The 17,194-nt window shown below is 46.7% G+C and overlaps 1 protein-coding gene across 2 annotated transcripts in view; it reads right to left on the bottom strand.

Annotated features, from left to right (window-relative positions):
• The window catches only part of LIPE (lipase E, hormone sensitive type), a 172,296-nt gene extending 166,259 nt beyond the window's left edge, over positions 1–6,037 (bottom strand). For both annotated transcript variants that reach the window (XM_085851949.1, XM_085851945.1), the window contains exon 1: positions 5,732–6,037. In XM_085851949.1, coding sequence (XP_085708075.1) covers positions 5,732–5,852 — 121 coding nt within the window. In that variant the 5' untranslated portion in view covers positions 5,853–6,037. The remainder of the gene's footprint in view (positions 1–5,731) is intronic.
• Positions 6,038–17,194: the final 11,157 nt, after the last annotated feature.

Here is a 17,194-nt window from a genome sequence, read left to right on the forward strand (position 1 = left end):
TTGTTGTGGTTGCGATTGTTTGTGTGCTCCTCCCATGCACTTTTGGAGTTTTTCTATTGCTTCGAGAAGTATTACTATAATATAATTTTGTGTGAGCTCCTTCGTGTCCTTCAAAAGGGTTGCTCCGAACCGAAACATTAAAATTCGGGGTCCCACTTCTTCTTACTTAATCCCGGAAACACGGTCTTTTAAAAGAGGTATTTTTGAGATTAAACGGACACTAATGTTTGTTCCAAGTAAATTGATTAGATTAGCTTTCCATTGGTACCATTATATTATTCTACAATCTACAACAGTAGTAAACCTTTAGAAAAAAGTGTTACAGACAGGAAAACTTGGACGTGTGTGTGTGTGTGTGTGTGTGTGTGTGTGTGTGTGTGTGTGTGTGTGTGTGTGTGTGTGTGTGTGTGTGTGTGTGTGTGTGTGTGTGTGTGTGTGTGTGTGTGTGTGTGTGTGTGTATATATATATATATATATATATATATATATATATATATATATATATATATATATATATATATTGTGACATTCACGGGACTTGAACAGTCCTGCCAACGTAGAATGAGCCGAAACGATGGAGGCGGTTTACTTATTTATAACCCAAAGATGGCGGTTTCAATCGCTCTACCGCAAACGGGACGAGGAAGGTGGCACGAGTCGCTTTTCACTGAGTTGATAACGTTTATTTCTCTAACCAGAAATAACAAGACTCGGCAAGAAGAGGGATCCGGGGCGATTCGACGGGATGGTGGTGTGGGTTCGGGCGTGGGGAAAACACAGACAATTCCAATGAATATACAAATCTCAAACCCTCTAAGGTGCCAGGTACACACACACACACACACACACACACACACACACACACACACACACACACACACACACACACACACACACACACACACACACACACACACACACACACAACATAGCTGGTTCTGGTGGTCAGGCTGGCCCGTGGTGCACACGCAACAGTCCCTGGATTGGCGCCGGACGAGCTGGCGTTGCGCTCGTCAGGGGCAGGAGACACCGTGGTGCTGTCGACCTCCTGGTCTTGGCCCAAGTCCGCTCACAGCCGCCAGGGAACCAGTTCTGGCGCCAAGTTGCGAGCAGGAGAGGGAGGCAGGTCCGCCCGCCGTTCGACCCCGTACTCCGAGCCAGCAGAACCCCAGAGCCAACCAAGGTGAGGCACGAGGCTCAGGAAGGCCTCGAGACATGATGAAAACCAGGGCCGAATCAGCCCAACAACACAGCACGCTCCCAGCACAACAGCCTCCACCAGAACAGTTTTTCTGTCCCGATCTTCTTCTTCTTCCCTTTCGACCCCGAACAGAACCTTTTTATCCTCCCGTCCTCGTGACTTCCAATCGAGCCGTTTTATTGGCCCTGCGCCGTCGCCTTCCGCCAATCGTGATCACGGGGCGGAGCCATCCGCAGCACTGTCCTGTGACGTCACGGCAAGCCTCCAGGGACTACTAAAAGGGGTTTACGCAGACACACTTACCCTATCCCGTGTCCCTATCTAATTACGTGACAATTATCATTTCCCCCTTGAAGAAATGGACATTTACTAGACAACTTATCACCACTGAATTGCTACTTATTACATCGAGATCCTGGTACACTCGAACAGCATGGCATACCTAATTACCCTTTGAATGCATACCCCCCCTCAAACGTAACAATATATATATATATATATATATATATATATATATATATATATATATATATATATATATATATATATATATATATATATATATATATATATATATATATATATATCAGGTAAGCACACACATGAACTTGAAACCTCAGATGTAGCGTTTTCCTGAAAATACAGGTTGAGGATGAATCTCAGATCACCATTCCATGATAACCTTTTCCAAATCATACAAGGTAGAAGTTTTTCATCCTCTCATCATCATCATCACACCATTTGAAAGCCTTTATCCCTGAGCAGGGGTCAGCTTTTTGCGGGCTCCAATCATGGTACCCTTTCTTGTGGCAATGTTTTTACGGCCGGATGCCCTTCCTGACGCCAACCCTTTAGTTGCCTTCGACCCTGCAGGGATAATTACCAGGATACTGGTGCTCATTTCGCTGACCTTCAGAAGGATGACAAGCTGAGTCAACCCCCCTGATGCTAACTCAGTGGCCAGCGGGGCTCAAACTCAGGACCCCAAGTATCCCAAGACACCGCCTTAACCACTGAGCCACACCAGGCTCATGTTTTTCATCCTCTCATGATCATTCTATTTCAACTTATTTGTCCAAGTAAAGACAGTATTTCGAGTTGTTTTTGGCTGGTAAATTGGGCAGCTTCCCAATTCTTCAGATGCCATGGTGAAAACTACTGGGTAATTTTCAGTAACATGTGAATCGTTAACCTCCACATAAATATGTTAATAGCTTTGTTCATTCTCAAGTGTGAGATGTGACTGGTGTTAATGATTAAAGGCATTCAGCTTTCAATCTCAGCACAGTTTATGTTGCTCTAAAGTTCTTCAGACATAACAATAAAAAAAAAACATTTACAGTTGATATCACTCATTCAACTCAATCAAGTGTCCTTCCATTCTTGTCTGTGTTTTGCTAGTTAACCGTCTGTAAACAGATTTTTCCTTTTGCACATCCTATCCAGACATTAATCCATATGAAACAGGAAGGGCACTCGGTAGACATACCTCCACCCATGTTCGGATTTTCACCAAAATCGAATCGATTTGTCCTAGTCACACACCCAAACTGTCCAAGAAAGTTCATCCCAAACCATACGCAACTTTTTGAGATGCCCTGCTCACAAACAGAGAGACAAACAACAAACTAACAGAACAGATCAACATACTTGGCAAAAAAAATGTTTTTGCCAAGTAACAGAAAGACAGACAGGGGTGAAAACATAACATCCATCCACCTTTGGTGAGCGGAGGTAACTAGAACGGCACTCCTCGGGAGACATACCTCCACCAAGCTGAACAGTTTATGTTTTGTATCCCACCGATAGGCCAGATCTGGATCCGGACCTGAACCAAAATCAAATCGGCTTGTTCTTCTCACCTCCCCAACTCATCCAACCTAGTTTTGTGATAACTCATCCACAACTTTTTGAAATCTCATGCTCTACGTCATTTTTTCCCCCACATCTCTCAATGGTGAAGAGTTATTAAAGAAGTAAAATCATTCTCGTATCCAGAACAGGATCTTCACCAAAATCGAATCAATTCGTCCTCGTCACATAACCAACCTCTCCACCAAATTTTGTCCGAATCAGTGCACAACACAAGATAATCTGCTCACAGAAAAACAAACACAAAAAGACACACAGACAAGGGTGAAAACATAACCTCCGTTCACCTTCAATGGCAGAGGTAAAAAAAAAATACTTCAATATGAAAAAATGTTTTTTTTAAATACAGTGAGCGATTTATTATAATCATTACTTGCACATATAAGCACACTGACATAAAATGAGTGAGAAAAATACTTTGGTTGATAGTGGTGGTGGTGGTGGTGGGTGGGGGTCAATTGTATTACAAGGAGATATTACTATGTTAAACGAGAACGGCACTCGACGAAGCGCATAACTCCGCTACGTATAACTACGCTACGAAGCGCATAACTACAACAACAACAACGCCACCGTCCCTCACTCGACCCAGTCGCCATTGCCCACGTGTTTTTGGCTGAGGGCGTGGGCGGAGCCTCCGTCGCTTTGGATAGCGGCTCCGCCCCAAGGAAGGGCATGGACCGTTTCCTCCAGCCAATGAGCGGAAGGCGAGCACCACACGCGCACCCCAGCCAATTGGGAGGCTGACCACAAGTCATCCGACAACCCCTCATCCAATCAGGTGGTGAGTGGCGAGTAAAGAAACCCCTCCCACCTCAAGGGAGAAAAAGGAGACGAGAGGACGGAGACAGAAGTCTTGGTGGCGATTGCGGCACGGTCTGTGGTCGTGTTTGAGCGGTCTGCAGTCTTGGTGCTGACAACGCCAAGGTCGTGGTGTGACCACAAGTCCCACCATGGCGGTTCGGGTCGGTGTGACCGGACGAGGCGGGACAGGTACCCCGGCACGGGTCCAGTTTAGTGTGTGTGTGTGTGTGTGTGTGTGTGTGTGTGTGTGTGTGTGTGTGTGTGTGTGTGTGTGTGTGTGTGTGTGTGTGTGTGTGTGTGTGTGTGTGTGTGTGTGTGTGTGTGTGTGTGTGTGTGTGTGTCCCCGTGGGCCCTGTCTGCAAGTCGAATTGTATGTGTTTTCCTTTCCTTGTAAATTACATTTTCTTATTCGGATAACTCTGCTCTGTGTCCCCCTCCCCGATTATTGTTATAAATAAAACTCCTATGAAATGTACCAGCTCGTTTTCTGTGCTTTCCCTCATTGGCCTAGCAAGGTGCGTATTGAGAAATAGTAAAGCCGTTCATGCCGTAAATTGTTAATTTGGTCCGGTGCGGCTTTGGCAACTTCCGTTCGGTTACGCTGGATCCGAGTCGGTGAAAGCGACTCGAGGATTCGAACAAAGTCGGCCGAGGGTGTGGTTTCCCCGTTAGTTGGACGGCGTGAGTACTTAGGTAAATTGGAATTAGACAAGTGGACCCTACCTCACGCCGTCGAAATATTGGCGACCACGGTCCTCTAAGCGACCCATGACCTTCGAGTTGTCCGAGAGTCACGACCTAAATTCTGGGTGTTCGGTGGGAGACGATTCCACTGCTCCACCTAGTGGTCGTTTATCGCCACCAAACCCCGGCCCACAACACTATATCGTTTTTGTCCTATCTCTCAATGGTTAAGAATCACTTTTAAAATTAAATAACTCTCGTAGCCACATCCCGATTCGGATCTTCACCAAAATCGAAACAATTTGTCCTTGCGACACACCCAATGTGTCCACCCAGTTTCGTCTGAATCCGTCCACAACTTTTTGAGATATTGTGCTTCATATCACTTTTAGTCGCTCACCGTGGGAAAGTCGCTGTCTGTGGCCATCTCAACCCTCATTGGCCGGCGTGTCGTGGGAAAGTCGCCTTCTGTGGTGTGATTGGACAAAGGGCACGCCCCTGCCTTCCTGGGCAGAGTCCCGGTCTGAGGCGATGGAAATTTCCGCCCACGCACGTTGTGTGAAGTGCAGTGAAGGAGATTTGTTGTAAACAAAACTCCGCAGCGCACACACGTCATTCCCGTTAGACACAGGTAGGGGGCCCGAACTATAAACACACACTTACAGATATAACTGTGCTCTCGGGACCTGAATGTTGAGTGCAGTAAGCTTCCAAATTCGTGACAATACGTCTTGGTGGTACACAGGGTAAAAAATATATAATATAATATAATATAATATAATAAAATAAAATAAAAGTTCAGTTCAGTTCACAGTTCACCTCACGTCCCCAACGGAATACAACAACAACAACAACAACAACAACAGGCACTCCTTCCTGCTTTCCCGTCCACTTTGACAACGTTGAGCGTTTCAAGGTCTGGATCAACAAGCTCTCCACATTCACCTCTTCTTTTCAATCTCCCTGAAACCACAAGTTAATTCTCACGTCTATGGACGTCAAACTTCTCCTGAAACCCGTAAATTCGGAATTGCCACTGTACCCAGTCTGGACTTGGGGGGGGGGGAGGGGGAGGGGGAAATCTTTTTTAATGTAACGAAGTCGTCAAAAAATATTTCGGGGAAGGGGTTGGTGGGAGAATATAAATAAATAAATATTTTTGCAATTTACCAGAAACATCGTCCTCAATCTCATCGTCAATCTCCTCGTCTTCTTCTTCCTCTTCTCCTCCTTCCTCATCTGCCCGTCTCTCCTCGCTGAGGTTGACCGCCGCCTCACTCCGCGATTCCATTCTAACTCGTACACCCGGTACGAAGATTAAACCGTTATTATATTTCACACAATAAGTTTCACTGCTTTTTAAAATGAATTCCGACCCTCTCTGACGGCGCTCTTTTCTTGCCTCCTCTTGTCAACGGGTTCTTGTAACCACTGGTGTGTTAAATTTGCATCATGCTGCATACACTTCAGACTCGGTTGTGATTGGTCGAACGCGGATGTGACGTAATTTACATGCCTCCACCTCCTCCTCTTCTTCCTCGTTGTTGTTGTTGTTGTTGTTACTGTGGGAGATGTTACTCTAAGACATATTTATAAGGGATCAAAGACCATTCGGTCCATGAAAACCTGCGTTAATGTTTCCAACATGTAGTTTTTATCCATGCTCCACCTTCTTTTAAAAGGACAGCCTTAACGGGACTCGAACCGCTGACCTTCAACATTAAACCAATCGATCGCGAGGGACCACTTTGTGTTGTGGGGGTTGAGGGGAGGGGAGTCTGCTAATTACGGTGCGTTGCCTCATACTTCGTCGGAACGAGAGCAGGAAATCCTTTAGAAATACAACTTGACGGACACGAAAGGAGCACACAAACAACAACAACAACAACAACAACAACAACAACAACAACAACAACAACAACAACAACTTCTTCTTCTTCTCATTATTTAAGGATCACAATTATTATTCCCACGTTCTTGAGGGGTTGGCCAGCAGAAACTTGGCCCAAGTCTTTCACGAACCGGCTGGCCAGGTCTCACGTTTGATCAAGGTTGGAGCACAAATTTAGAATGTGGCCAGAGTGCCGGCGATAGCTTGCTTACATCCCTTCTGTTCTTTTTTTATATACTCATTTTTTTTTTTTTTTTTTTAAAATATATTCGGTTTTGCACATTTGAGCTTTTTTGTCATCAAATTTTCAACAAAGCTTTATTCCGAGAATATGGCGATGACAAATTAATTGGTCAATAGGTCAAAGGTCAATGTCACAAAATCGTCGATTTCTCATCCAATTGACCTGAAATTTTAATAATTTGCATCTGGGGGTCACTGAGTCGGTTCACCAATGAAAAACTAGAAGCCCGATTGTTATTTTATATCAAAAGGTCATAGTCGCCTAAAATAGTCAATTGTTTTTGTATTATATTTAACTGTTTTTTTTTTTTTTTTTAATCCTGGAAAGGCCCACGTGTCTCGATTCTTGAATGAGAATGCTCCAGGTAGTTTAAACCAATACTTGCACAGCTTAAAATCACCTTTTCCTTTCATTTAAAATACTATAACTGCGTCGGTAAAATACCGTGCCCTTTCCAGATACGTGCACACACCCTGCCAGACCGGGGGAAGAGTGTGCTCGTCCTCTGCAGTGGCGACGACGCGATACGTGGACGTCGCATCAATATGCATGAAGCATAATGTGTGGAACATAATACGGAATACATTTTACATTCAAACTTGGTTGCATCACTTTTCCTCTTGTTTCGTATACGGAAGAAGAAGAACTCCGGATACAAAGCGGACGCGGACAGACTTTGCATTTTCAAATGTTTCTATAGGGTGTCATAAGTCCCAGGACACGGTTTTAGCTGCTCATACAAGATTTATTTATACGATGTGTTGTGCCATCATTTTGCTCGGGTCAGAACCCCCCAAAGTGGTTAAGGGCCCCTCTACACCTGAAGAGTACTATCACAAACTTATGGCTATAGTTTCGGTTTTTGATGGCGTTTCACCCCTAAGCCATGAAAACCCGATAAAAATTTATTGATGAACAAATAATTCGGAGATATGTCTTGTGCCAGAAAGCTCAGATCTGGAGGTCCTCTTCATTAAGTGTAAATCAGTCGACCAATGGGAGAACGTTATGAAAGCCCAGTATTTTGGTGGGGTCCGACTTTTGTGTCATATTCTGAAGAGTCTAAGGGAGAGTCGAGAAGTCATCTACTGGATTGATCCCTCTATTGGAATTTATGATATCACGAGTCATTTAGCGGAGGTAGGAGTTGTTGACGCCCGCCGTCTCACCACAGTCAGGGATGGGGGTCAAAGTCAATACCACCTCGGTGGTTGTCTTTTGACATCCCCAGTCCTTCCCCCGAAAGTGTTCTTGGGCTATCAAGCCTTCACTGTACTGGAATACATTCCACTCTCCTGAAGATGCTACAAATGCCAAAAATTCGGTCATACTGCTCCAGCCTGTGGAGGCAAACAACACTGCAGCAGATGCAATGGAGAGCACAAGTACAGAAGCTGCACTCGTGGAAAAATGTTTTGCGCCAATTGTGGTGGTGACCACAGTGCAGCCTTCAGAGGATGTCCTGAATTCCGGAGAGCTGCCCGGATCCAACAGGTGAAGACGCAGGAGAAGCTGTCATATGCTGAGGCGGTCTGGATGGTCCCCAAAAGGGGGAAAACTACGACTCCAGTAAAAGTGGTTGAGAGCACGTCCAAAACTGAGGGTCCGGTTAACGTCTTCACCAAATCGGTGGGAGTCCAGACTGAGATGAAAGACTCAGAATGCCAAACCAAGAGAGCAACCACCGACGTGGACATGAATTCTACTAAAGAGGGATTCATTGACTTCATCACTGAAGTGGTAAACTGGACAACTCAAGCAGGGAGCAGATCCGAAAAAAATGAATATCATCTCCGCTGCAGCCTTCAAACACCTGGACTTGGAGGAGTTTACTTTCAACAAAATATTCAGCCAACCGACCCATAAACCTGGAGGGGTGGGCTCCAGGTAGTCCCAGGATCTCCCCCCCCCCCCTGCTGATTCATGTAAATCCTCCAACGATGAACACGAAGTGTAGCACTCTTATGTCGGAGCTTACTAAATTCATCAGCAATCTTTCATCCACACTGGATATTATCCATTCGTTATTTAACAAACCTGGTTTGAAAGCCCCATTCGATTTCAGATTATGCGTTACATCCTTCATTGTATTCCCTGAATAAGCGTACCAGATACACTTTGTTAACTGAGCCGGATGTACCCTCGATTCTTTAAATTTGTCTGGAAATTCAAAACGGAAATTGGGTGGACAGTATATCTCTCTATCAAGTGCAGCCTGTGGCTGCTGGTTGCATCATTGGTTGGGACGCGGCTATGCCGCTGATGCAGTGTCCCCCTGACCAGTACACTGGTGCTCATTTTGCCGACCTCAGAAGGATGACAGGCTGAGTCAACCTCCTGGTGTATTTTAATTCAGCGGCCAACGGGGCTTGAACTCAGGACCCTAGGATCCCAAGCCGCCACTCCTAACCACGAAGCCAACACCAGGACTCAGGACCCTAGGATCCCACTCAGCACCCTAGGATCCCAAGCCGCCACTCCTAACCACTAAGCCAACACCAGGACTCAGGACCCTAGGATCCCAAGCCGCCACCCTAACCACTAAGCCAACACCAGGCATAGGGACAGTATAAAGTTAGTATTATTATTACTTTCTATTCTTTACTTCTATTTTATCAATATATTTTCCGTTTTTGGTTTTAACCTGGAGTTCGGGTGCGGGGCGTTTATAGAGCCTCGCGGTTCTGACTGCGCCAATAAACAAGTGGAAGAAGAAGAAGAAGAAGAAGACTCGGACGTCTTTTCCTTATCTATATATTACTAAAACTCAGCTTGTATATATGTATGTATGTATGTTCCCAAAATACAGCCAAAACGATACACGATAGCGCAAAATTTTTAGGGCCACCTTACCTACCATTCTCCTGCGGTGTGCAGTATCAAGTTTCGTTCAAATCGGGAAACAAAAAAACATATGAAAAAAATCAATTCCCGATTCAGTCAAGTATTCTTCGGGAGAATTTGATCAATGCAAACAACCTCAGCGGTAGAGTTCCCCAGAGCTATTTTAATTTTTTTTGAAATGATTTTTTTTTAATCAACCGCTGTCACAACGGGAACCCAACGGGTTCACGGGTCGTCTAGTATATGCTAAATTGGTGACCCGACGTGATACAATGGAAGGACAAGGAGGTACAAATGGTGAAACCATTCGCCGGGAATAGCCAGGCAGTCGCACTTTCCCCAGTCGCTCAACCAGCTTCATCCATGGCAGCGGTTTCGTTAAAACCTCCGCCATTTTGACTTAACAACCCGCAGTTGTGGTTTACATAGGTCAAAGCGCAATTCGACACCCGGAGCATTACGACTGATTTGACACGGTTCAAGTGCATTGTTGGATCCTTATCACCAGAATGTGCGATGAAGGTGAGAGACATTTGGTTGCAACCTCTGACGAACACCCCGAACACGATTTTGAAGGACCCGCTTATGAATCGCACAACCCCCGTTGTCTCTGAGCACCGCCGCCTTCACCAACTCATTACAACCGAGGGTTTTGTGGATTGAAGACCTACAGAGCTGCTGCGTCATATACAGCAGCATCTCGGTGAGTGACATGCCACCTTTTACTAGTCTCCCCTTTGAGAGTTGTTTTTGGAATGGTTACCACCATATCATATATGATACTTGCTGTATGGTTACCATATCATATGTATGATATTTGAAGATAATGCAGAGCTGGCACTACTTGCTGTTGCAAAGCTGGCTCATCATCTCATTGACACAGTTACACTGACCATAGCTAATGTGACACCTCCAGCAGAGCACATCACACAATTAGTCAATTACAATCAGAAATTCCATTCCATTCCATTGGGATGATACTCTGCACAGAGCGTTGGAGCTGCCGAAGCAGTCTCCTTGGCTATTGGGCACAATCTTGGACAGGTCACCACTCCCACACAAGATACTCGAATGGCTCAATCATCCCAGCAAGCTGGTACTCATTTTGCCAACCTCGGAAGGATGACAGGCTGAGTCAACCCCACCTGGAATTAATTCAACTGCCAAGCGGTATTTGCACTCAGGACCCTAGGATCCCAAACTCGCCACCCAAACTATTAAGCCAACACCAGGCATAATCCGAAATGGTGGATCTTAAGAAGCTCATGCTGGAGCTCCATGCTGTGCAATGCCAGTCGTACTCATCTTCGGGTATCCCTGGGAGGAGAAGTGAGAAACGCCATACCTCAAGCTACCGTTCACCTTCACCTTCTGTGAACACTACAGATAGGTGTTGGCACCATGCGACCTTCGGTGCTTTTGGTCATCAATGTAGAGGACTGTGCTCGTACCATGCTACAGGGAAATGATAATGCCCATAACTAATGGTGACAAGTTCACCTGGGCCATACATCAGTCGCCTTCTCTTCCTCGTGGATCTTGATGGTGAGTTTCGTTTTCTTGCGGATGCAGGAGCAGAGATGAGCATTGTGCCACCATTTACTGCGGAGCAGAAAAATCGACAGGAATATTCATTACATGCCGCGAACAACAGAGCTATTGCAGAGTTGTAACACGTGACTACCGGGGGTGACGTCACGCTTGGGCAGAAGGTCCAGTAGTTGGTGCGTGATCTTGAGAATTGTATCTGTGGAAGATGGTTGGTCACACAAACCTTGAATAAATGGTGACAGAACTTGATTGGGACTCCTCATTTGCTCAGCAGGCAACTCTGTAGAAGCTGAAACCCCTATGCTGGCATAGTCGGCAGGATCTGGATTTTTATATTGTGGATGTTTTGCAATTTCTGAGCTTGCTGGGCAGAACATGGAAACCACAGCTTCACCATTGTGAGTGCTGCCCGGTCATCGATGCAGTTTGAAGACTGGAGTACCTAACCTCGTTCCCTGTTGTTATTTAGAGTGTCCAAAGCTATGTTGTTTGTGCTCCGGAGCATCAAGACTTCTTTTTCCCTGCCTGCGGTGCTATTGATAGAGGTCAGTGGTTTGGAGACTTTTGAGGGGGAGCTCCACAGAAGGTGTTTGGCCAGCCAGAAGCTGTTAACGCCAACATGACTGATCGTGAGTCCTACTTCAAAAGATACATGGCTGATTACATCAAGGACCTGTATATTGCAAACCACGTAGGCATTGATGCTTTTACATCTAAGTCTGAGCATATTAATACTTTGTGTGAGCTTCCTAATATGGTGGTGCCTGGGGCCCCGTGTCCTGGTACTGCTATTGTTGGCAAGATGTGGGGCAAGTGCTGGAAGCTGTGGTGGTCGACCAGTTTATCAGCACCATTGCTGATGTTTGTCTACAGATTCGACTCGGTGAACAACACCTGGTGACAATTGTGCAGGCAACACAGCTTGCTGGTGATTTTGTCATTCTCCAGAAATCGTGTAAGACCAACATATTTCCACCTTCATCGACTTCAGGGAGTAAACCACCCTCAGCACTCCTGTCTGATAGTTCCATTCCAGTTATGCATAATTAAGTACTCCAACCCCCAAGGTTGCCAATGCTACACGACCTCCAAAGGGTCCTGGACTATTAGTCATGTGCTATCAGTGAGGACAAGTTGGCCACAGGAGGTCAGATTGCCCAGGCAGGACATCTCGTGGTGGTAACAGGTCCCCCGCCAGGTCACCTCAGGTCAAGGTACACTTTATGAAGTCAGCTGAGACATCAGCACCTGAATCTTACATTCAGCTGTCCATTGGTGGAAAGATCATGTCCGCACTCATTGACTCTGGATCTACATACTCCTAATCAGCACAGAAATAAACCACACCTTGGGCCTGGATTTTGAGCAGGATGACGACGACATTTTGATGGCCTTGGTGCAGTGTTGTTACAGCATCAGCAACTGGAACTCGTCACTATTGCTTCCAGCAGGAAATCTCTCAGCCCTGAGGAGAGCAATTATACATCTACTGAATGCCAGGGTTTGACCATTATCTTGGCATTAGAAAACTGGTACCCTTTTGTCGAGGGAATCCACACGAGTCATCACCGACCATCAAGCCCTATGTTGGCTATTTAGTAACACTAAGCTGTCAGGTCGTTTGGCCCGATGGGTCTTGCGTATTCAGGACTTTGACATCATTGTCAAATATAGGCCTGGAAACACTTATCAGGTCCCTGATGCTTTGTCATGTTCAAGGAGAGACATGGTCTTGACTCGCTCAGCCACAAAGGCAGTGACAACCTCTCCGCAACCTGCATCATCAACAACCTATCGATGGCCTGTGACAATAGTTGTGACGTTATCACCTGCATCACAGTCTATCCCAGTGGCTGTTGTGGCAACGTCTGAAACACAGTCAGTCCCCAATAATATATTGTCATTGTCACAAGGGATTGTATGCCAGTCTGATCCAGAGTCACCACCACAGCTTGCCGCAGATACCTGTTGCATTCTGGACTCTCGTTTCTCGCCAAAAGTGGACTGGATTCAGTGTAATGTGTGTGACGAATGGTATCACCTGTTCTTTGTAGATATACCTCGTGATTTACCATGCCTTTAAGATTATGAATGTACTCGATGTTCGTCCAATTCTAGGTCCAAAGTTTTACCTTTCGCTGTGGATCTGCAGTTGAGCTTGGAGAATCGTCAACGTAATGATTTTTGTGGAATATTGACAAGATTCATGTCTGGACAAGGTCGTCTTGAAACAAGTAGGAATCTCTCAGCTGAGTCAAAACCATATGTTATTCAGGATTCAAAGTTATACCGCAAGGTCGGGAACCATTGAGCTATTGTTCTTCCAGCATCATTGAGGTCAAGTGTGCCACATGAGTACCATTGCAAACCCACTGCAGGCCACTTAGGTTACCGGAAAGCCTTCAGTCGTATGACCAAAAATCGTTTATGGTGGCCGTGGATGCGGGCCTACATTTGCAGCTATATAAGGAGTTGAACTATTTGTCAAGCAACTAAATCTGTGAACAAACCTCCATTTGGTCATGTGCAATCTTCGAGATCCAAGCAACCTCTGGAGGTTCTGGGAGTATACCTACATATAGGGACCTTTGCCGAAGAGTTATGCTGGCCATGTCTATCTTCCCGTCATCATTGACAATTTTTCCAAATTTACTGAAGTGTTCCCTCTGAAATCCTCTTCTGGTCAGGTCATTGCTTCAGTATTTCTACATCAGATCTTCTGTCGCTATGGTCCCCCTCGATGACTGGTCACCGATAATGGGCACCAATTCACTTCAAAGGCCTTGGCAGTCGTTCATGTTGAGTGGAATGTTGAACAGACATTCATTTCGCCGCATCACCCACAAGCTAATTGGGTAGAACGCGTGAATAGAAATTTGGAAAGTGCAGGGTGTTCCAAGAAGACCAAGCCAACTTTGGTTGTAAATATATTTCGAACCACAAATGACGCAGCGATACCCATTGGTTCAGATGATACAGAAACTCGTATAAAGTTTTGTACACACTTCAATGTGAGCTCCGTTTGTCGTACGCACGACATCAAGGTGGTACACGAGTTCTTGCGATGTTTGGCTCAGCATGTTTGCGTTCACCACTCACTTTGGGTTTAGTATTTCAGGTTACAATTGTGGGTGACGTCAGGTGAGCTGTCCAAGCAATGGGTGAAGAGCAGATATCCATAAACACATACATACATAATCACATACACTTACTCCATTATATATCGATTACCCTTCCCTCTTTCTGAAATTCGCCCTTGAATCTCGACATCATTTTTTTCACCATAAATCCTCCATTATGCAAGCCACGTTTGATAACTTTCATTTTTAGTGTCATTTACTCGCTGATTTTCAAAACAGCCACGACACATGACACTAAACCTTTTTTTTTTCTTCCAAGAGTCCAAGGTTCATGGAAGAACTATCACATAAATCACTCGCACACATGCAGAACGAGGCACAACACACCATAGATCCCCAATTATGCTTGTGGTTAATCGGGCTGATGTGAATAGTAATATAGAGAACCTCCCCCCCACTCCCCCACTAAAATATATATATATATATATATATATATATATATATATATATATATATATATATATATATATATTGTTGTGGTTACCAAATTCGCAAACCAACATTCAGGTCCCTTAGGTGAGATATCTCTGTAAGTATATGTGTAGTTAGGCCCAAACCCGTTGTCTAGTGGGAATACATGTCATTTATGCGTGCTGCGACTCTTCAGGATAGCCGTTTTTCTTTTACTATCTTTATTTTGGACCAACCGCCATTGTTACCACCACCAACCACAACATCAACCACCCACCGCGGCGCCGCTTCACGTCACACCTCGCAACCGTCGCATCGCCACCGTTCTTGCGCCGCTTGTGGGTACCGGTGTTGGACTCGTGCAGGGCGTGCGCCGAACAGCGTGTACAAAACCACGGATTTTCAGCTCCAAAAACGGATCAAAAACGACACACGCCCACTTTTGTTCCGTCCAATCGGTGAGCGAGGGGCGATTTGGCCCCGCCTCCAGGGCGTTGGAGGGCGACCGCTATATGCAAATTTATGGATCAAAATGCATTCACGCCCACTTTTTCTCGGGCCAATGGGGAGGTCGAAGGCAGGGGGTCAAAGATGAGAGAGCGAAGCCACGGGGCTTATATAAGCGACCGCGTTCGTCAAGTCGAGAGAGTTAAGACTTCACAGCCGGTGGAGTTGGGAAGAAGAAGCAAGAAGGAGTTGGTCGTCGTCGTCGTCGTGTGCGTTGGAGTCGGAGCGAAGAGGACGGAGCTGTGGAGAGGCGGCAAGGGCAGACGAGGGGGTGCTCGCGTCGTGCCGGGAGCTGCACACCAGGGAGGCCGACGGCGCGACCTGGACGAGGTGGAGACGCTCGTCGCGGGACTCGAGGCAGAGTAGAAATCCTCCTTTCCCCCGAGCATCAGCAACCCCCTCCTGTTTCCCCCCGCGCTGAGATAGTGCGACCAAGGGGGCCCCTTTCCCACCCCCTACCAGACACTGTCCGCGAGGCCCGCGGAGTTGAGGCACCATCGCCGCTCCGCGTCTCATCACCAGACGGGTAGGCCCGACCCGGTCTCGGCCTCAGGCCCGCCTCATCCTTGAGGGTTCTCTGTTCTTTTTTTTTGTTTTTGGGAATGTGTGTTGTCGGCGCCGTCTGTGAAGTAAAATTGTATAAGTGTTGCCGTGTGCTCGCGTAATCGGTATTAGATCTGCATTGTTGCATTTGCTTTTTGTGTAAAATTGCATTGTGTTTCTTTTCCTTTTCTATGTGCTTTTGGTGGAATTGAATATGTGTGCTTTCCGTTCATCGCGAATAAATGTGCTTTGTGTTGAACTGTTTCCCGCTTCGCTTCGTCATTTCTTTCATTGAATCCCCATCTTGCTTCACGTAAAGGGTTGGTAGTGGGCTGAATACGCCCGATAATTAATCGAACCGTCGAGGCCGACGATAACACCGCTCGGTTATCCCGATAGTACGGAACGGGTCGCTTAAGTGGCCCGTGTCCGAAGTCGACCTGCGGCGAGGTGCGATCGCCCGGTCTACCCTCCGTGTGGGTACTTAGGTAGGTCGAATTTGGCGAGCAACCCTATCCCACGCGGGGGCCGATTGGCTTGATCGCGGTGAGACCGAAAGGTCCACCCGTGACTGGTTCCCGGCGTTTGTCCGAGAGGGTCACGACTGGATTGTCCGTCCGGTGGGCGACGTGCCGCGATTCCAGTTACGTGGCCGTCGCACGCCGGCGGGCGCGAATCCGAAACACTGGTGTCAGGTCGTGCGATACAAATCCATCGCCCTCCTCGCGGCACTGGTATCGGAGAACAGGAAAACGGGCTCTCCTGTCTCCAGCTAAATTCACGGGAATCGGTCCAGGGGTGAGAGAAGCGACCCCCGATTCCCTCCAAATTACGAGCGATTCAAATTAACCCTTCACGAGAAGCAAGATGGCGTCTCAAGGCGAGCGGGAGCCGGGGGTATTAGAAATGGATGTAGAATGTGTAGGATCCATGGCCCAGGATGGAATGCCCGTACAGGAAAACGAACTCGCCCAACTGAACCCAGAGCCCGAAATGGGTGCGGCAGCGGCCGCGGTGTATGACACCTCCCCCCCCCTCTCCACCAAAACCCTTCCCCAACCCTTGCCGAAACGGCTCAGCTGAGTGCGTCCGACATGGCCCAGCTATGCGCCATGCTGGCGGCAATGACAGCAAGGATGGATGCGAATACACAACAAATGAACGAAAAGATGGATACAAATACAAATGAAGTAAAAACGAGGATGGATGCGAATACACAGCAAATAAACGGAATGGAAGCAAACATGAGGGAAGAAATGAAAAAGCTCCGGGGTGAGACGCAGAACATGGGCCGATGCCTGCAGGCGGGCATGAAGGCCGTGACCAGGGAGCTGGGAATGGCGACTCCACGTGTGGGAGCAAACGAGCTGGAAGGGGGTGCAACGGCTGACAGGCCCGCGGTGGAGGCGGGTAAGGAAAAAGTAATTCGGGAGACAAGAGACGAGGTGAAAGTAATTGCGAGGGAGAGAAAAGAACAATTAATACGGAGAGCAAGGATGAGG

The sequence above is a fragment of the Eptatretus burgeri genome, chromosome 13 (genome assembly GCF_056783735.1).
Source record: "Eptatretus burgeri isolate ZD-2024b chromosome 13, Ebu_testis_v1, whole genome shotgun sequence".
NCBI classification, from domain to species: Eukaryota; Metazoa; Chordata; class Myxini; order Myxiniformes; family Myxinidae; genus Eptatretus; species Eptatretus burgeri.